The 22,422-nt window shown below is 33.1% G+C and overlaps 4 protein-coding genes across 4 annotated transcripts; 3 read left to right on the top strand and 1 right to left on the bottom strand.

Moving 5' to 3' along the window:
* Positions 1-16,479: 16,479 nt before the first annotated feature.
* On the top strand, positions 16,480-17,262 carry HO173_011993 (uncharacterized protein; the record flags this gene model as incomplete). The annotated part of the gene is made up of 1 exon (XM_037313866.1): positions 16,480-17,262. One exon carries the CDS (start codon positions 16,480-16,482, stop codon positions 17,260-17,262), a length of 783 nt encoding a protein of 260 aa, XP_037159266.1.
* Positions 17,263-17,542: 280 nt separating this feature from the next.
* HO173_011992 (uncharacterized protein) lies at positions 17,543-18,262 on the bottom strand (the record flags this gene model as incomplete). The annotated part of the gene is made up of 2 exons (XM_037313865.1): positions 17,543-17,735; positions 18,234-18,262. The coding sequence occupies 2 exons, from the start codon at positions 18,260-18,262 to the stop codon at positions 17,543-17,545; spliced, it is 222 nt and encodes a 73-aa protein (XP_037159265.1).
* A 685-nt stretch (positions 18,263-18,947) lies between these two features.
* HO173_011991 (uncharacterized protein) lies at positions 18,948-19,658 on the top strand (the record flags this gene model as incomplete). The annotated part of the gene is made up of 1 exon (XM_037313864.1): positions 18,948-19,658. One exon carries the CDS (start codon positions 18,948-18,950, stop codon positions 19,656-19,658), a length of 711 nt encoding a protein of 236 aa, XP_037159264.1.
* Positions 19,659-20,398: 740 nt separating this feature from the next.
* Positions 20,399-22,030, top strand: HO173_011990 (uncharacterized protein; the record flags this gene model as incomplete). Its single annotated transcript, XM_037313863.1, has 1 exon — positions 20,399-22,030. The coding sequence occupies one exon, from the start codon at positions 20,399-20,401 to the stop codon at positions 22,028-22,030; it is 1,632 nt and encodes a 543-aa protein (XP_037159263.1).
* Positions 22,031-22,422: the final 392 nt, after the last annotated feature.

Below are 22,422 nucleotides of genomic sequence, written 5' to 3'. Positions count from 1 at the left end.
GGAGCTGATGTACGACAAGTCGGACATTGTGACGGGCCATGAAATGTTTTATACGCTTGTTGAACAAGGTCCACACTCGACAGTCGGGCTGGAAGACGAGGAGGCTGATAGTATACTTCGAGCCGCACAATCAAGGGCATGAGGGGTACACTGGACCGTTGGGACGATACGTGTAGTGCTTTGCGACTTTCATAGAGAAAGAACGCTGCTGCAAATCTAGTCTTCATCTTCTGCGGAACTGTACAGCTACCATTGGACGAGCATGAGATTGGCAAATGAAAGTCTCGGTTTTTCAAACACACTCACTTCAGTGCTCCATTAGAATTAGACTGGCAGGCTTTGAGGGACTTCTCGATGACGCATCGAGCGGGACATTGGGTTCTTGCAGCCCTTGAGAACAGGCACACTTATCAGCAAGCAACTTCGGGGTTCGTTCGGGTCTTTCCTCTTGATACCGTCACTCAAGTCTCCCATTTACACTATCCGTGAGGATTGGACATACATCTTCGCGACACTCCCAGAAGCTCCTCTATTTTATCCATTCCTACCCAGAATCTCATCAGCATTCCGCTAACTGCATCGAGAACGTTTTCGAACTACACAACGAGTAAATTTTTACATCGTGATTTCTAGCAACACTTAGCAACATCGACCAGAATTCCGTGAAAACCTCTCCCAGAACAGCACTTCTCCGCGACAACATACGCGGATTCAGGATGAGGCCGGCTGGCGAATTTATGAAGATTAGGCAGAATCATCCCAATCCAAGCACTGTAATGTACAAAGCCGCCAGTCAGACACTCAGATCGACACTGAGAGTTCTCACTCATCGACGCTGAGAGCTCAGTGGGTTACTCCTCGCTGCCAGGAGAGATCCGAAACGAAATCATGCGTCTCGTATTTCTACCCGGCGATGTCCACATCCGAGGAAGCAAGGAACACAGCGTGATAGCAAGACTCAAACGATCCTGGGAGGCGAGAGTCCACCTAGAGATCCCGCCCGTGCCTTCGCTGCCAGGGTTCCAGCCACCGGCAACATGTAAGCAAGCGTATGCCGAGGGCCGTCATATGTTTCATCATTCCAATACATTCTTCCTGCCTCCCGGCGAGTTGGATGAGACGCTCAAGCAACTCTTCACAAACCTCCAGGCCCAAAACCGTGGCATGGATCCGCAACGTCGGCGTCACCTTGGGGCCTCGAAGACTTGACGCCTGCAGTGTCCAAGCAAGTGCAGGACAGCAGGAAACCGAATCTGGAATCCCCGCCCTCAAACCAATTGGCACAAGCATGGGGCGTCGCAGTCCAAGCACACTGGTCGGATGTATGGCGGCAGAAGATCGCGTTCTCGAGAGGCACAAGGGACCTGGAACTTGCTACCGAAGGCGGCATGCTTAGGCTTTCCCGCCCGGCGTATCCATCTCACGTTCAAGGAATTCCGGTCGCAACGGCGGTGACTGGTATCCGCCACGTGAAGATTTCCTGGTGTTAGCGTTCCAAGGGGCGTGTCAGAAAGGAGGTTGCAGACAGACTCGACCGGAACGGATGGCGCGGGCTTGAGTTAAGGGGGAAGGGTTCCAGTAGGGCAGCTTACAATCCATACCCCAAACTAGGGCATTCTTGCAAATTCGTTACCCCAGCTTACATTTTCGTCCTCCAACGGGGTATGATTTTGTAAGTTGCCATTGATAACAGGGGTATGATTCTATCAGTTGCCATACCTTAGTGACCTGAAACCGCCATCTAAGGGCCTACTTTCGATATTTAACTAGATACGAGTTAAGACCCCTTGTCAACATCAGCGTAATCCCGACTCTAGAATCGTTGATATTCTTCTCGCGAAGGGGCGTCAGCGTCGAATCATTAGGGGCGGGGTTTTAGGGTAGAGTTTCGGGGCGGGTTGGGGAGGGTAGCCTATATACCCGCCCTACCTTAGGCCGATAACCCGTTAGTCTCTAAGATTAAGTAACGTCTTATTACGATTTAACCTCTTAATCTGCCTATCCCTTTCCTTGTGCTCGGGATGGACACGCTAGTAGGGTTCTTTGGATAGGGCTATTAATTGGTCAAATTCAACGTCTAGCGTAGATCTCATTATTATTTAATATAATCCTTATCAAGTAATATTGCGCTTTAAGTAGAGTAGTCGTAATAATTTAAAAGAAAAAAATATTTTTAGAAATCGATAATACTAGCTTAAATACGATCTATAATAGATATATTTTTTATTAAAAATTATCGAAAATTAAATAAAATCTTTAGATATTAGATTATTAAAAAAAATTCTTAAAAAGATTAAGTATATAGATAAATAATATATTATAATTATATTTTCTAAATATTATATAATTAAAAGACTAAATTATATTAGAAATATCTTATTTTATAACTTATTATTAGATTTTAGTATATAAGATTAATCTAATAGAAGATAATAAGATAATAGAATATAATAAGATAAAAGATTTATAATTATAATATAGCTTTAAAATTATTTTTTATTAATTTATACTATTTATAGTAACTCTAAATAATACTATATAGAAAGAGAAAGATAGTAGAGATAGTCGATAATTAATAGAAAGAAGATAGAGATAAAAAGATAATTTAGTAGATAATAGATAGTTAATATATAAAAGAAGAATAATAAAAGAAGTATAATTATATAGCTATTAAATAAGCTCGAAAATAGCTATATTCGAAGAATAATCGAATTATATATTAATTTTATATATATTTCTATATAACTATATATACTTACTATAACTATAAACTTACTTTAGAACTATATTTACTTATATTACTACTTCTAATAATTCTTATCTTCTATTATATATAAAGCGATTTAATAATTAAAGTAGTTATATAATATACAATAAAGCTATTTCTTCTTTATAGAGATATTAGGATTTAATAAAGTATTAAAAGTATATTTCTTTAAACTCGATATACGTAATCTAAACTCGACGATAGTATTTTAATACTTATATTAAGTATATATTATACGCTTCTTTATAACCCTTATAGAATTACTATATAGCTCGACTTTAATATACTTAATAATTTAATTAAATCGTTTATTATCTAGATAAGCGATATATTTATTAACTTTAACCTCTTCTTTAAATAAGAATAATTTCTTATATAGTCGAATTCTAAAGTTTTTATATTATCTCTTCTTTTAATAATAACTTATATAACTTTTAATCTTAAAGTTATTAATAATACTATAATTTAGTATCTAAAAAAAGATCGACTATTAGTTTCTTATAGTCTTTCTCTAAGTCTTATACGCCTAGCGATATTAATTAGCGATATTTATCGAGTCTATATTATAGTTATAATTATTAATATAATATAAAATCTTAAATATCGCTCTAGACTATTTATTAAATAGCTCTCTTATAATCTTTATATTAATAAAGATAAGATCTAGTCTTTTTCGCTACTTCTTAATAATATTACTTATTTTATTTATAATATATATCGTAGATAGCGAGAGTATCGTATTATTATTAATTTAGTCTAGATATAATATATCGTCTATTAAAATAGCTATAAGCGTATCTTAGAGTAGCTTATAATCTTATTTTTCTCTTATAATCTATAGAACTACTAGAAAATTAACGCTATTATTTATATAAGTAATTTTATATACTTTAATATCTATAATTTATAGCTCGTAAAATAATGAGATCAATATAAAGAGATTATTGAGATAAAGAGTATATATCTTATTAGAAGAAAGAGGAGATAGTATAAGCGTAAGCTAATATACTATAGATTCGATAGCTATTAGCGTTTTACGTAATTTTAATTTATTAATCTTTAAAGTACGCGAGTAGTATATAAAGTTATATAGATATTTAGTCTTATAGAGAGTCTAGAACTTATACTCTCATTTAATAGACTTATTTCTTATATCGACGATATACTTTAATTATCTAAAAAATCGAATTATTATCTTATCGATAGCGATATTACTATTAGGCCTTTAATACCTCTAATAATAATTTCTAAAAGAAGTTAATAGAGGCTTTATTTTATATTATTATTAAAGCCTTTAAGACTTTAATTTCTTCTTAATTATTACTTTTATCTCTTCTTTTATAAACTCTATAAGAGGTATTATTACTTAAAGAACTAATATAAAAAAATCGCTATAATTAAGTAAATCTATTCTAAGTTATAAATAACTACGATATATATATAAGATCTAATAAATCGATTAGTATAATAATAACTTACTTATAATAAGACGATACGTATTATAAAATAGCTTCTTATTTTAATAGCTTACTATCTTGTCTTCTTAATAAACGTTTATATAGATTAAACTATCTTATAAATATCTTAATTTCATTTATATTAATAGCCTATTAAGAACGCTAATTAAAATTCTTATTAGAAACTCTTGATTTGATAAAGTCTTATTCTCGAGATATAGTAAGCTATTATAAGATATATATATTAATACTTCGCGTAATAGTCTTAAATATCTCTTTAGTAAAAAATAGCGAGAATAGAATAAATGGGCTATCTTAATTTAGGTTCGCTAGAATTTAAGACTTCAAAGCACGCTTTAATTCTTTCTAAAAAGTATTAAATATAGTTATAGAGAATTTAGCTATAGTAGTAGTAATAGCGTTATTTTCTTTAATAATACCGAATCGCGATTTCTCGATCCTTGCTTACTATTTTTTAAGCTTTCTTTCTTCTTATTAAAATCGCTTTCCTCTTAATCTTAATAATCTTTTTACTATTCTTATTCTTACTACTATATTCGATTAATTATATAAAAATAATAGTATTTATAATAGCGTTTAAAGTCTTCTCTATAATATTATTAGAGATTACTTTATAATAACTTAATCGATAGAAATAATAATTATAGTATTAATCTTAATCTTCTATTTTATAGCCTTCTTCTTTACTTTAACTACGATATCTTTTTAAGCCTTTCTTATAATAGAATTCTTCTTTAATATACTTAAGTCTTCTTTAGCTTATTTCTCTTCTCTATTAATATAGTAAATATCGGGCTAAAGCTTCTAAGACTCGATATTAGCTTTCTTATAAGAGATATTAACTATATATTTTAAGCTATTATAGAGAATATTAAACTTCTTAATAGCGACGATATTAATAGATAGAGGGATATACTTCTATAGCTTATCTCTAGTAAATTCTTTCTTAGATTTTTAAGTATTTAGTCTTCTAACTCTTCTAGAAGATTATCGCGTAGGCCTCGATATTCTATTATTAAATTTAGATATATTTAATAGTATAATAACTTCTCTTTTAGACTCTTATTCGATAGTATAAGTAAATTTATCTCTTAAAGATTCGTAATTAACTAATACTTTAGAGGCCTAAATTCCTTTATATATAATATTATCTAATCTTACTCGCTTCGAGAAAGTATATATAATATTATTATTATACTTCTTATATATTATTAATAACGTTAAAAACAAATTAATTACGCGTATTTAAATAAAAGATTTATAAGAGATTTTAATAGATAGAAGAACTTAAATTTAATAAAATTTTAATATAGCGAGAAATAAGTTAATAGCGTAATCGATATAAGCGATATAGTCTATTTCTTCGACTTAGTTTTAATATATTTTTATATATATAGAGAGTAATTAATATATAGATAGCTACTCTTCTAATTTAAGAGCGTAAATCTTCTCCACGTAAAGTAACGAAAAATAATATTAAGACGATCGGAATTACTTTAATCCCCCTCCCCTCCTACTAGCGTATTCATTTCGAGTATAAGAAAAGGAATACTCTATCCTACTTACTATATAATAAGATTCTTATAGATAGATATCGAGACAGCTGCATCTACAGGTTGATTATATCTTATATTTCCATATCTTTAGAAATGCGAACTTACATTTTCATACTCTTAAACTATAAATTCTTATCGAATTATATCTTAAATTTTGATATAGAGATATGATTTAGTAAGAATTCATAGTTTAAGAGAACGAATTACTAATTTATATCTTAAAAGTATAAATCCTTATCGAATTATACTTCTAATTATCGAATTATATCTCTACGAGTAAAGGCCTATAAATTAAATTTATAATTGTTTTTTTTAATTAGAGCTATCGAGTAAATAGATAAGCGATCTTTAATAAGCGGGCTATTCGGCTGTCGAGCGAACTTTAGTAAGCGATATTTGAATTCCTTACGCTTTAATAATTATAAGACTAAATTTAAAAATTATTTTTTTATCTAAAAGCCTACATTTCGTTCTATAATTTAAAAAAAAATTTAAAATTTTAATAGAAAATAAAAAAGTTATTTTATATATTAATAACGTATATCTAATTTTTAATAAGAAGGCGCGAAAGGGCGAGATTTTGATAATTGCGAACGCTAATTTATTTATTCGCGATAACTTAGTCGATCTAGTTAAAAAGCGTAGAGAACTCGAATTTATAATTAGCTATACATATAAATTTAAGATTTTCTAATTTAGCTCTATCTTATTCTTTTATATATACTAATATTAAATTTCATCTAAATTAGAGATATAATTTAGTAATTTATTATTGCTAGAAGTATAATTCGAAAAATAATAGCTTTTTAATATAAGAAGATTTACGAAGATTATTATCGAAAGTTCTAAATATACGCTAAAACCCTTAATATTCTTAACATTTCTAGCATTTTAATAAATTTCTTAAATAGCTTTATAATCTATATATAATATTTTATATAATTACGTATATACTAATTTACTCGATTAGCTAAATTATAGAGCCGCTTATCTTCTTCTTTATAGCCTTTTCGATACTTATTACCGCCTCGTAAACGAATAACTTCGAGCTCTATCTACTTCTGAATTCTCTTCTATAACAATTCATGCTTTCAGTAATAGGCCCATCGCTTTTCGGTCTTCTTTCGAGTCTTAGGTGTATCGTTTCGAGTTATACGTCGCTTTATTCAATTTTAATATAACTTAATCATATTAAGATTCGGAGGCTAATTACTAATTTATATCTCGAAACTATAAATTCTTATCGAATCATACCTCTAATTACTAAATTATATCTCTAGGGGTATAATTTAGTAATTTGCTATTACTTAGAATATAATTCGGTAATTTACTATTTATGATAAAAATCGCGAAGGAGAAAATTCGCGACCTGGGCCATCCGACCATAGAAAAGAGGAAATACCGACAGTATTCAATGGGTGACCTACCAGCTTAAATATATCAGACGAAAGCCGAGTGGGTGTTAGCAGCAGCCCCCCAGGGGCCCTGCGACGACGGCCAACGGGGGCCTTATTTAGGTCTAAATAGGGGCGTCTGGCTGTCAAGCGCAGACACCCTCGGAATTAGGCTTTTTTTGCGCTTGACAGCCAGACACCCCTATTTGGACCTAAATAGGGCCCCCGTTGGGGCTACTGCTAACAGTGGGCTAAATTTAGCCCCTTAGCCTGTCTACATTTAGTCTGTGACTTTCACACACAGTCTTTACTCGCAATAGTCTACACAGTAAGTTTGATAAATTACCGAATCATACCCCATGCAATTAATCCTTATCGAATTATACCTTAAATTTTGATATAGAGGTATGATTTAGTAATTAGAGGTATGATTCGATAAGGATTTATAGTTTCGGGGTATGATTCGGTAATTAGCTCTAAGATTCGGAGAGTTATCATATCAAATTATTCGAATAATATCAAATAATATATAAATCGCTTCCTGATTTGATTCTGAAGACGTTTGACTGTGTGACGAGATATTTCAGTGATTGCAGTAACGATTTTGTTTGCAATTCCAGCTTCGGCCAAAGCGAGTGTCTATAGTCTGATTCCGTCGTTATAATTAATACTCTAAGTATTAGATATTATTTAAGATTAAAGAGTAGTAGAAAGATATCCACTTACTACACTAGATGCACACTGAATATATACTAGAAAGCTTTATATTCTCCCTCTATTCTCTATTTCTCATAATGTTCTTATTAGCGCAAATATGCATAGCATTACGCTGCTATCGCTACTATACACACAGTACTATCATTATTAATAATTTCAACAGCCTCGATAGTCACCATTTAAATAGTCTTTAATAAATACAGTTATCATAATCAATTGATTCTAGATATCTTTATCGTACTCGCTTTCTTTTCTATAATTTATTATAGCGAAAGATAGCAAATCGAAATAGCTAAAGGTTCTCGAGAACTATAAAATCCTCTCTATTAATTAATAGCTCTTACTTACTTAGAATATATCTAATATTATTCTTAAATATCTAAAAAATAGATTTAATAACCTCGAACGCGATAATATATCTTGTACTATCGCTAAAATTTTACTTCGTATAATTTCTTCGATAGTTATAAAAGTAATTAATTAATTAGATAATAAAGAATTACTCGTCGTTATACTACGCTTAAAATAGTTTATTAAGTATATTAAAAACGACGTTACGACTATAAAAAACTCTATAGAGATAATAATTTTTAAGATATAGAGTTTAATAAGCGTGTGAACGAAAGGCCTTTTAATCGCTTTTTCGCTACTCTCTTAAAGTATATTATTATTATACTTATTATAGTTAGCTCTACTTTTAGAACTTAATAGAAAAGAAGATTATTAAATTATTATTAAAATTAAAGATAAAGATATAGTCTAGAGATTTCGAATTTAAATTCTTAAGCAGCTATAGAATTTTATCGAAATTCGTTTTAAATATTATTTAACGCTTAAATCTATCGAAGTCGAAGTTACTAAATAACTTAAATCTAGAAATCTATAATTTCTAATAAAAACTTAAGAGAGCGTTAAAACTCTAAGAAATAAATAGCGTGTTTTAATATTAACGCGTTTATTTTAATTTTTACTTTCGATATAATTATTTATAATATCTCTATCGAACTTTATTAATTTTCGAAAGATACCGAGAGTCTCGCCAAAATTATTTTTAAATTAAATATCTATAGAATTTTAAGAGTCGAAATTCGATATTTAGACTAACTAGATAAGAATAAAATTAAGAATTTATTAATTAAAGTCTTAGCGATAATCGCTAAATTTATAAACTCTTATTACGCGAATATCGCTTAGTTAGATAATCTAAGCTAAGAAATTTTAAAAGAAAATATATACTATAATTATAAAAAGTATATTTAAGAAAGTAGAGTTATTAAATACTTTCGCTATTAAAAATCTAAATATATTATATTCTTATACGAAGTTAAAGAATTAATCTATACGTATTATACTTAGAAATACGATACTCATATATATAAGAAGCTTAAAAAATTAAGTTTTAAATCTATATACGTTAATTATAAAAGTTAATATAAAGCGTTTTAATTAAGCTATCTACGCTATAAAAGTATTATTTTAAAAATAATTAAAAGAAGATAAAGGTCTTAAGCTCTTTATCTCGAAAGTAGCTTTAATTAATTATAGATAGATATTAATTAATCTTAAAATCTAAGCGATAATATAGTTATATCTCGAAATATAGAGTTAAATATAGTTAAATTAAAGAGAATTAAGAAATTTAAATAAGTTACTATTATCTTTACCGCGGTAATAATAAAGAAAGTTATTATTTAATAGACTTATTTAGATATCGAAATAATAGAGCTATTATCGATCTATATCGAGATTTTAAATATTTAAATTAAGATATTTATCGAGGTTTCTTAATAGAAAACTACGATGTAATTAGATACTATAATAATTAAAGTCGCAGCGATTATAAAAGCGAATATTCTCTCGCCTTCGTTTATATTTAATAGTATTCCTCTATCTTTAGAGGAGCTATAGTAGATAGTAAAAATAGGGAAAAGAATAAATATGATAAGAAGCTCGCTTATATTATTAAATAAAGATCGCTATAGAAAGTAGAAGAGAAATAACGAAATAGTGATATAAACGCCGCTATCGATCTAAATTAAAACCTCTAATCTTATAAATCTTTAGAGATAAAATATCTTATTTAAGATTTTACTTATATTAATTTTTTAATAATATAAAGATTTATTTAGATAGTTAAGAAGGGATATAGAAGTTATAAAAGTTATAGATAAAGAAAATTAAATATTTCTTGTAAATAAATCTAATAAGAAGACTTTGAATTTACTTTTTTACGATAAATTAGTAAATAAAGAAACTTTTATTTAAGAAGCGGCTAGAAAAAACTATATGGCGTTATTAAGGGGATCTAACGCAGAATTTTCTTAGATTAAATCGAGTTATCGAATCTCTATAGAATTATATTATCGAATTATATAAAGCTTTAAAATTATAAATAATAAAAATAGTAATATTAGTAGTAGCGATATTAGCGAAAATATTATAAATATCTTATTCTATAATAACTCTTAATAAGAATATATCCGAAATAATAAGTATTAAAGTTATTAAAACTATAACTTAGAATACTATAGTATAATATCGATAAATTATTAAACGTTATAATCTTACTCTTTTAGAAATATATTCTATTTCGATATAATATCTTAGTTATCTAAGAATTCTAGAAGAACTTTAAAAAGAAATAGATATTTTATTTAGCTTTAATAGACTTTTATATCTACTACCCGAATCGCGAAGAATTAATTAGAGTATATATCTACGTTAGTATTAGAATTTTTAAAAATAAGTAATACTCTTAAGTATATAGCGTAGATTTAATAATAATAACGCTTAAGTCTTAGAAGCTAGATTAAAAAACTTTTTATATATATAATATTTATAATATATTATCCTCTTAAAGATAGAAGATCTATTTTCGTATAAATAGAAATAAGATTACTCGAGATTACTTAGAAATTATCTCTCTCGATACTCTTCGAATTGCGATTATAAGAAATATAATCGATAAGTATTTAATTGTAAACGATTTTAATCTATATTACTCTCTATAAATAGGCTTTAAGAAATATTAATATCGAGAGATCTTATAGCTAATAGATATTATTAGCGATATTAAACTTTACTTATTAACATAAAAAGATATATTTATCTTTAAACTAAGAAAGCGAAGCGAGATAATTACTATAGATCTTATTTTAGTTATAATAAATATAGTTAATATTATAGTTAAATATAATATTATAAAGAAATTAAATTTCGACTTAAATTACGAAGTAATTCTTATAGAATTAGATTAAAACGTATATCTAATATTCTCGAAAGAGATTTATAATTAAAAGAAGATTAATAAAGTATTTTTTTATAATAGTCTCTAATCTAAGCTATTATTAATTAACGCCTCTATTATAATTATCGAAGATCTAAATAAATAGATAAATTATTTTATTAAGATTCTAATTAAAATAGTATAGAATATTATTTTAATTAGTCTAATTATCGCGAAATCTAGACTTAATATAAACTCGAAAAGTAAAAAAACTATCTTAAAGATTAGAAGATTAAAGTCGCGATAATAATAAATTTAAGATAGAAGAGATAGAAGAAAGCTTAATATAATTTAAAATATAAAATTAAGATTTATTAAGAGTAAGAGAATAAAAGGCTAGAGGTAATATATAAAGAAATATAATAGCGATAAGAAACTCTAAAGACTAGATAAATAGATTAAGAGCGAATAGACTAAAACCGTATTTTTTACGCTAGAACTCGCGAAGTTTAATAATATTATCGCTATCGAAGCTAAGAAAAAGATAACGCTTTTAAAAAATATCTTCTTTTTTAAAGCGAGATAAATAAATTTAGATAATTTATAAGAGTATTAATACTCTAACTCGAAAGAATTTCTATTAATTATAATATAAGAAATTCGATAAATAATATTTATAAGTTATTTTAATAAAGTCGTCGAAGTAGATAAATTAATCTTTCGAGTTCTATAACTCGCTTTTAGATATATAGAGAAATAAATAGATTATATCTATAACGTATATTTTAACCTCGAGTACTATTTAGAATACTTTCGCTATTTAAAAACGATAATATTAAGAAAACTTAATAAGAATAATTATATTTAGCTTAAATTATATCGATTAATTACTCTTTTTAATATATTAGAAAAAAGATTTAAAAAGATCGTCGTTATAAGAATTAGCTACTTAATAAAAAAATATTAATTACTTTTTAAAGAGTATATAGACGAAAGAAAATTATCATTAATTAAGAATATAATTTATATAATACTCGAAGAAGTATATAAAATTTAGAAGTTTAAGGATAATTAGATAGCTTCGCTATTAATACTAGATATTAAAAGCGCTTTTAATAATATCTCTTATTTTTAATTAATTTATAATTTAAGAAAAAGAGATATTAGCGAAAAAGTTATTAAGTGAATTATAAGTTTCCTAGATAATAGATTAACGATTATCGCTATATTTAAAAGCGAGTTATCTAAATATAAAGTCGAGATAGAGATCTCTTAAGACTTCTTAATTTCTCTTATTCTCTATCTATTCTATAATATAAATATCGTAGATATCTATAAAGCGAAAGACTATTTAGTATTTATATATATTAATAATATTAGCGTATTTATAAAAGGCCTTATAGCCTAAGCTAATTATAAGACGCTAAGAATAATATATATCGAAATTTAGAAATAGATAATAATATATATATCGGAATTCGGAATAGATAAATATTAATTTATATATTTTTAATTAATTATAATAAGAATAATAAAGAAATAAATAGATAACGATTTTAATATATTATTAAATCTAGATACTTATATCGTAAAGCTTAAAGCGATAATAAGACTTTTTAAGCTTATACTTAACTTAGAGCTAAAATAAAAGAATTATATATAATTACTCGAAGTTAAAGCTATTATAAAATTTAATAAACTAATAAGCTACGTAGAATTAGCCTAGGGTATTTCTTATAAAGATTTATAAAAACTCTATTAAGAAATAATTCTATTTATACTACTATTTAGATATATAATCTAATATATATTATTAGCTATAGAATATAAAAGTAGAGAATAAAAGATATTTAAGATACTTCGAGCTATATAGAAGAGAGCGATATATATTATTATAAAAGGATAAAAGAATATCTTAGAGATTATTTTAGATATCGAATATTATTAACTTTCGATTAATCTCATCTTAAAAAAGTTATTATAAAGGTTATTATTAGAATTTAAATCTACTCTAACTACGATATTATTAAATCTATATAAGATATAGATAAATAATAAAAGCTAATTAATAAAAGAGCGAAGCTTAGAAGCTCTCTAGAATAAATTAAAGATATTATATATTAATAATAAGCGTAAAGCTCGATAAAGTAATATATCTCCTACGTTATATCTTTATAATAGAAACTATTAAAAATAATAATTAATAAAAATAAAAAGAAAGTTATTAAGTAGTATAATAAGATTATTAATATTAATTATATCTCGTTATATATATATATAGATAATAGCGAGATAGAAAATAAAATCGAAGCCTTCGCTTACGCTCTCTAAGTTATTAATATTTAAATACGATATCTCGACGATAGCGAGTATTATACTATATACGTAGGCGAGCTAAAAGAAATTAATATAATATATAAAATAACTATTAATATTATTTTCTTAGATTTAATTATCTAAATAGATAATTAAGTAGTAATATAATTAATAGCTAACTCTAGAGAATAAGTAGAGTAATATATTCTTAATAGAATAGTAAAGAAGCTAATAAGGCTTAAAGAGATAAATATATCTATTATTCTATAATAGATCGCGATTTATAAAAACGTCTTAGAGAATAAAATAACGAATAAACTCGCTAAATAGATATCGAAAAAAGATATCGAAGGGAATAAGTTTTATTTACTCTCGGCGATTAAATAGCGTATTAAAAAGCTAATTTATAATAATTAATAAGTACTCTAAAAGATATACGCTTAAGATATCGAGCTTAAGTAACTTATTTCTATATCTTATTATAGCGTTATAGCTTTTTATATAGAGATAAAGAAAACTATAAGCTTAATAATAATATAATTAAAAATTAAGAAGTTAGCTCTTAAAAATCTTCTTTATATATATTAAATAATCGATTTATCTAAATATAATTATAAAGAAAATAATTAGACTTAGAATTATATTCTTAGAGTATATTTTCTATATATAGAAGATAGATAGATTATTTAGAGTAGTTAATTAATTAATATTAAGAATATTTTATTTAAATTAAATCTTATAATAAAAGTAGTAAAATTTATAATAAGAATATAAACGCTAAAAGTCTTTAATAAAGTTATAATTTAATTTAATAAATATAGATATTATAATAAGAAATTCGATATTAAAGATAATTTATAGTTAAGGTATTAATAAATATTATAGATAAAAGTATATTTTTAAAAAGCCGTAAAATTAGAGTTTAATTTATATATTTTAATATTCTCGAATAGATAATATTTAATTATTTTACTTATAGACTATTTTATTAGTATTATTAATATTATTTTCTTTTCTTTTTATATTTATCTTCTATTCTTCGACGTAATATTAATTAAAAGTATTAAATACGACGTCTTAAGAACTTTAGAAATCTTATAAAAGTTAGCCCTTACGAGAAATATCTTTATTTATTATCACTCTTTAATAATAATAAAATATTATTATTAGAAGTTATTATCTCTACTATTAGAGGTTAAATATAACGCTTTTTATAACCCGTTTAAAGATAATTATTATATCTCTAAATAAGCTAAAGATATATTAATTATATTAATTAATTTTCTTATATTCGAAAACTCGATACGCGCTATAGTAGAGAGTTTTCTTAACTTAATAATTAAATGCGATAATTTTATAATCTATAGAATAATAAATATATAAATCTAGTAAAATAAGTATAATATTAAAAATAATAGGCGATATAGAAGATAAGACTCTTAAGAATCTTAGAAAGAAAAGTAAATATCTTATAATTTTATTATAGTCTCGAATAGTAAAATAAAAGTAATATCTCGATTTTAATCTTATAAAATAAGATATATATTATATAGACTCGGGTATAGACTATAGAGCCCCTTTAATATTAATATTATTATCTTCTCGAGATAATCTCCTTCGCGGGAATAATAATAAGAGAGAGAGCTTCTAAACTCGAGAAGATTAACTAAGTCTTAAATTAATATAAAAGAGTATAATAAATTTAATATCTATTTATAGTAATATAATCTTATTCTCTTAATCTTATCTTCTCGAGTAGATAGCTTATAATATATCTATCTATAAGATTAATAGATAAAATCGTATATATAGAACTCTTACTATCAACGATTATTAGAGAAATAATTACTCTATTAACGAAATAGCTAATAGCTATAACTTATAATAAGAGATTATATATAATTTCGAAGCTTTTATCTTTCTTTTAATATAGATTATATTTAATTTCTAGCTTTTAAATCTTTATTTATATTAATAAATCTTAGATATAATCTCTAATCGATTAAGTTAAATCTTATTATTCTTAACTCCGCCTATAATATTCTATAATATCTTTCTACTCTCAGCGATAACTATCGCGATTAAGATATTTAAAGAGATATAAAAATACTATATTTTATATATAATATAGAATATATTAATATTATTATATCTAAAGATAATCGCCTATAGCTTTAGATATAATTAAGAAAATAAAACTAAGATCGATTATAATATTATTAAAGATTTATAAAATACTCTTTTAAAGGAGTATAATAGTAATTATATCGCTTTATTAAAGGAGCTAGACGATTTATAGCTAATAACTAAATCTAAATATCTTTATTTTAAAGTTATAATCTTTATATAAGACGAGAATCTAAAGAAATAATATATTCTTATTGTGGTCACACAACGGCTGTCAGACTTTTGTCAGCACGTGCATGCCGTGATGGTGGTGAGTCATTGCTTCCTACTGCGTAAGGCTGTCCGGTAATCTTATTCTGCCGGACGTTGTTGACCATTCACCGCCAAACCTTCAAGATTGGAAAGATGATTTGTTGACTCACACGATAAAAGATTGAGAAATTTTCAAATCAAGGCAGGTATTGATATAAGGCACTTCGAATGTCTTCTCCAACTTCCTTTTCCAGAGTCAATTCATTCCATCTTGTCCTGTGCCAATCGGGTTTTGCAACTTAATCTCCTTTGGGAAAGACCACCACAGAGCGGCGGCTGCGCACACCATTTCTAGGCAGCACAATCCTTTCAACAGTCACATGTGAAAATACAATTGCCTCATTTCCGGAGTTTCCAACATTCGTGTCTCATAGTTGCCATTGCACATTTCTTTCATCGTTGCTCCATTGACGCAATCCAAAGACTTGTTGTCTCGTTTACTATCCTCTGTTCAAGGCCATTCAACTCTTCTCAGTTCCAATTGTACAGGCTGCAGCCTTGGTACACAACTGGAGGATAGTTTCTCACTCCCCATTGGTCCCGAAGAGCCAAACCCAGTCGCTTCGAGCACTCTGCTTGAGCAATCATGGCTACACCCAGTCAAGTCTTCCGCTATACCTCTCTGCCCGCCGAGCTTCGAAACGCAATCATGGAATACGCACTTGTCCCTGGCGATGTCTACCCATGCTTAACGGAATCGAAGCCGACATCCCCGAAGCCATCTCGCAAGCTGCTCCGGACCGTCCTCAGTCACCCTCGCGCGGTGTTCAAAGTCAGAGTTGGAGGAGTGGAACACCAAGTCGCCACGAAGCAGCCGGGGTTCCAGCTCCTGAGAACGTGCAAAAAGGCGTACCAGGACGGTCACTACATGTTCTACAGCATGAACACCTTCCACCTACCCGCCGGATCCGCTCGCGACGCGGAGGAATGGTTCGACAACCTGAAGCCCGACCACAGATCCCTGATCAAGAGCGCCTGCATGACCTTTCGCCTCGCGGACCTCACGCCCGAAGTCCTCGTCCAGATGGACAAGAAATGGCTCTGGGACCTCCCGCTGAAAACCCGCCAAGACGAGCGACGCATGGTCTTCGAAGTCACATATCTGCTCTGCTGGCGCTTTTGGCTGGAGAAGATAAGGTTTTTGCAGAAATGGGATACGCTGGACACGGTGTGTTTGGAAAAGGCGTGCGGTGAGACGTCCGTCTTTGACGGCGATGCGTTCCGTGCCCTGGACGCAAAGGAGGAAAAGGTCCTTGTGGATGTGGCGAGGGAGAAGGTGAAGGTTGAGCTCGAGGGCATGGTCAATGAGACGGGTTGGAAAGCTACGAAGAGGTGGCTGATGACCCGCGGGCCTGCTTCTGGGGCGTAACGCTGGGGTTTCATCTCTGGCGACTCCTTTCCGTAGCGGGAAGTAGATGTCCGATTCCGTTCTCGCTGGAGGCAACAGCGTAACGGCATCGATCTCGCCCGAATTTCTGGTGCTTGAATAGACGGGTAGTCCGCAACCTCTCCGGAAACCAAACGATCCTTTTGGGAAACCTAGTCGGTGTTCAATCATCCGTTAGCCATATGCACACCTACGTACGACCCCGCAACGGTTGCGCTCGTAACTTCCTCATTTTGTAGCCCAGTCCGTGAGTCACTGGTCATCAGTCACGCGTAGGGTACAGCGACCCGTAAAAATCCCCAGTCCCACCCACCAACCCAAGCGTGGCGACTTGGAGCTCCTTCTCCTTCTCCTTCTTCTTCTTCTTCTTCTTCTCCTTCTTCTTCTTCTTCTCCTTCTCCTTCTTCTTCTTCTCCTCCTTCTTCTTCTTCTTCTCCTCCTCCTTTTCCTTCAACCTCCCCCCCTCGTCAGTAGGACTCGAAACTTTCTTGCCCGCCGATGCGTGATCCCTGACCACGCCTCTCTTGCGGATGACACACCGCGGTCGGGATCCCGTTTGACGAGGGTTCGACACGGATGAAGCGTCGATGGAGGGAGGGGGTCTTTGGTTGGTTTGTGGATGGGTTTATGGGTGTGGTTGTGGTTGTGGTTGGGTTGGGGTTGGGTTTATGGGTGGGGGGTGGGGGGTGTGGGTGTGGGTGTGGGTGTGGGTGTGGGGGTGTGGGTGTGGGTGTGTGGGGGGGGGTGTGAGACTGTGATGGGGTTGGATGTTTGATGTGATGGGGGTTTGCTTTGATGGGGGTTTGCTTTGGTGAGGGTTTTATGTGGTCGGGTTCATGGGGTATGATGTATAGTATTTGATATGATATGGAGATCGCTGTTGATGGTTCGTTTGATAAGGGTTTTACTTTGATATAGGGGTTGCTTTAATGAGGGTTTGAGATCTTTAACACTTTTTATATGATTGGGTTCGAGTATACATGTGTAAGATTTCAAGGTTAAGATGCTGTTAGTAGAATTTAACATGAGTATTACTTTAATTTAGGATTCGCTTTAATGGAGAGTTAAATACTTATATTTAGTCGAATAGTTTATATATATAAGGTACTCTAATAGAGGTGTATATGTGATAACACTTTAATGGAGATGCTGTTGGTGACTTTCGATACGAGTTTTACTTTGATATAGGGGTTGCTTTAATGGAGATCTTGAACACTTTTATATGGTTGGGTTCGGGCATATGTGTGTAACACTTCAACTAAGGTGCTGTTGCTGGTATTTTAATGTGAGTTTCGCTTTAATATAAACACAGCTTCAATAGGAGGTATTGAGTACTTATATTTAGTCGAATTCAGTATATATATATAATACTTTAATAGAGGTGTTATTAATAGTATTTTAATATGAGTTTCGCTTTAACACAGGGTTCGCTTCAATGGAGGTGTTGAGCACTTTTATAGAGTCCCTGGGGTATATCTTCCTCTGAGGCTCTGACATTCCTCTGACAACCACCCTTTGCAAACATCCTACATCTTCCCCGCTTCTGACGCAACAAGCATACTTCCTAAGCACTATATAAAAGAGTCGGCCCATAAAGCGCAATACTATCCTCGCATCTGCCGTCATCGCCAATCACGGACTGGTCATCATCCATGGAGTGTAACATCATGGCAGCCGATCCGACGAGGCTTTCCTACTTCTCTTTGCCAGGCGAGGTACGGAACAAGATCATGGACCATGTCCTGGTCCACGGAGACATCTATCCTCGCAAGCCCATCTTGGGAACTACAGCCAGCATCGAATCTCCGCCTGGAATCCAGCTGATCGCAACCTGCAGACAGGCCTATCTCGAAGGCCACGCGTTGTTCTATTCCTCCAATACATTCCACCTACCGCCAAGCATGACATTTGAGTGGTCTAATAGACTTCAAGCCAAGCACAAAGCCATGATCAAGCGTATCGGTATCACGCTTGGCCTCGTCCAGTTGACACCAGCAATGTTGAGCCAGATTGAGTTCAGAAACTGTATCAGCCAAGAGGACGCGATTCGCGGGCCCTTCGCGGTATCAGACTTTCTGCTCGACACCTGGAATTCAAAACTGCGGCATGTGGCGGCTTGGACTTCCTTGAACGAAATCGAGGTGGATTCGTTTGGTCGCACGTACGTTCTTCGGCATCACGAAATGGTTGCCAACTTGGGACAAACCCGTGTCGATAGTTGGGGCAAGCTTGACATGTGGTCTCTGGGCCCTTACTGGCTCGATACACTCCGGCGATCGCGCTTTGCCGCGCTCGGCAACATCTACGCCAAGGTCAAAGCTGTGGGTTGGAAGAGAACGAAGGAATGGCTTTGTGAGGAAGGCAGGGAAGATATCTAAAGGTTTTCCGGTTGCGTCGTCCGATATGACCGAGCTCCACGGAGGCGCAGTGATGGTCACTCGGAGGACTTGAGTTATTGCATGTTGAGTTTTCACCCCGGAAGGGTTCAGGGTTTAACGGGGACGGTGCTCCACAATGTAATTGTAGGGTATTGATTTCAAGGCCATGTCTAGCAAAGGAAGACTCTCCTCACCAGGGTATGGAAAAGAAGATCTTGAATGAATGTGGAGAGAGCTTTGCTGGTTGACGAGGAGACTGGCATGCTCGAGAGACTAGCTCAGAATCTTTACACGCATGTTCAATAGAGGATCAAGCGATAGAATAAGATGTCTCACCTTGATTCTTTCCATTTTGTGTGCTCCTGCCAATGTCATATTTCGTCAAAAGTGTGAAACCACAGACGAGGCAAGTGGCCTCAGGCAAAAATACGCCTTGTAACCGGGCTAGCTCTAGCTTCCGAAGCATACACTCTGTGGGGATGCGGATCTTCCTTTTTACCATCTCCATTACTCTACCCTATCTATTCTATGGACTGAATTGAGTTCCGTGGCAGGCTGGATGGCCCTCAAGCTTATCAGTTCGAACTCAGTAATGAACGGAATCAAATGAACCCAAAGTCACGAGAAGCTGATGGAATATGCGTAAAGCGTTTCTACTTTCTATTATCGATCCTTTAGACAATCTTGCCATCTGTAAACGACACAATGTGTCAAGCAATTGCACTGGACGAGATTGAATCATGACAACAGTCTACCGAAATGGAAGATTTTTCGTTGGGGAAGCGGAGAGTCAAACCCCCAACGGCCCATTTTCAGCTTGTATGGTCGTCACGAACGATCTTATCGAACACATCGGAGGGGAACCTGATCTTATTGTCACACAAGCCATAGAGAATGGAGCCTCGGTGTCTGATATGCAAGGACGAGTCGTGATCCCAGGCTTCATCGACGGACATATGCACTTTCTACTACTTGGTCTAGCCCTCCGAAAAATTGACCTTGGAACCTGCAAGAACATGGACGACATCAGTGCTAAAATCAAATCATATGCCAAAGCGAATCCGTCCTTACCACGCATCCTATGCCATGGATGGGAGCAGCCCACAACGAATGGGATGGCGCTGGCTAGCATGCTTGATCCCATCGACGAGCGACCCATGTTCATCGACGCCAAAGACTTGCATTCAACATGGTGTAACACAGCCGCGCTCAATGAACTGGATGTCGAGTCGATGGAGGATCCAATCGGTGGCAAAATCCACCGCGACGAGCAAGGAAGACCTTCCGGATTACTGAGTGAAGCGGCCGCCGTCACGCTTGTGTGGCCCCATGTTGCTCGAGTGACGCCCCTTGAGGACAGGATCAAAGCGTTGCGGGAAGCCGGCAGAATCTACACGCATGCAGGATACACTGGGATGGTCGAAATGGCCATGGACGAGAATGCATGGGCTGGATTGCAACTACTGCGATCACGCGAGAGCCTACCCTTTCGTGTTGCCGCGCATTGGCTCATTAGCCCTTCGGATGATGAGAACGTCACTTTGAAGCAGGTAGACCGGGCTATTGAGCTTCACGAGAAGTTCAATGCAGACACGTCGCCGGCGCTACGTATAACAGGGATCAAGATCATCTGCGATGGAGTGGTCGACGCTTGCACTGCAGCTCTTACTCAGCCTTATAGCTCGAACGGCGTCTCGTGCTCCCCGCTATGGACTCCGAAAATGCTAGCTCCAGTGGTTCAAAAAGCTGATTCGGCCGGTCTACAGTGTGCCCTGCACGCGATTGGAGATGCAGCCATCAAAAACGCCATTGACGTACTTGAGAGCTTCGGTACTCCAGGACGCAGACACCGCATCGAGCATCTTGAACTGACATCTCCCGAAGACGCCAAACGGCTAGGCAAAGCCGGCATTACAGCATCCGTCCAGCCCGTACATTCGGATCCAGCCATCCTCCGAGCCTGGCCCAAGCTACTAGGCGAAACACGCTGCAAACGGGCGTTCGCCTATAAGAAATTCCTGGACGAAGGCGCCGTGCTTGCCCTAGGGTCTGATGCGCCAACCGCGCCGCATGCACCACTGTCGAATCTGTACTGCGCAACCACCCGGCGGTCTGCCAGAGAGCCGGAGTCGTTGGCTACAACCAACGAGCAATACGCGCTCCCGCTTGCTACTGCGCTGGCTGCGGCTACGGAAGGCGCTGCGTACTCATGCTTTGCCGATGCGTGGACTGGGAGACTAAGGCCCGGACTCAAGGCTGATTTCGCTGTTGTTGATATGAGTTGGACCTCAGAAGATTTGCTTAAAGCACAGGTGTGCCAAACTTGGTTTGAAGGAAAAAAGGTGTATGATTGTGACGATAAATCGCATTAGCAGCTTTGGGATCGGAGTCGGTAGGGACTTGAAACGAGCAGCATATCGAGAGGTAGCACGAGGAATCCTTTGGGCTCCCAGCGGTTCAAACGACGCATTCTATTCTCCCTCTCACTAGCCTTTCTCTTGGGAGCACAGCAGAGCTTTCGTGGTTGGTATAGTATTGTCGGCTCAAGCCAGAGATGAGAAAAATGCGGGCAGGAAGACAGACGATTGTGCTGATCTCACGCCCCCACGGTCTGTACCACCATTCGAACAGCTTCATGGTATCAGAGCCATTCAAAAATAAATAAATGACAATGTTACCGATTTTACATTCTCGTACCACCTGGGTATAACGTGCGCAAACCTAAAACATTGGTGCAGAACATGGGAAAGATAAGAATTTGCGG

This window comes from Letharia columbiana (genome assembly GCF_014066305.1).
Source record: "Letharia columbiana isolate WasteWater2 chromosome Unknown Sc0000071_s0, whole genome shotgun sequence".
In the NCBI taxonomy this organism is placed as follows: Eukaryota; Fungi; Ascomycota; class Lecanoromycetes; order Lecanorales; family Parmeliaceae; genus Letharia; species Letharia columbiana.
Note: the sequence above shows the minus strand (reverse complement) of the source record. Positions and strands in the feature narration are given on the sequence as shown.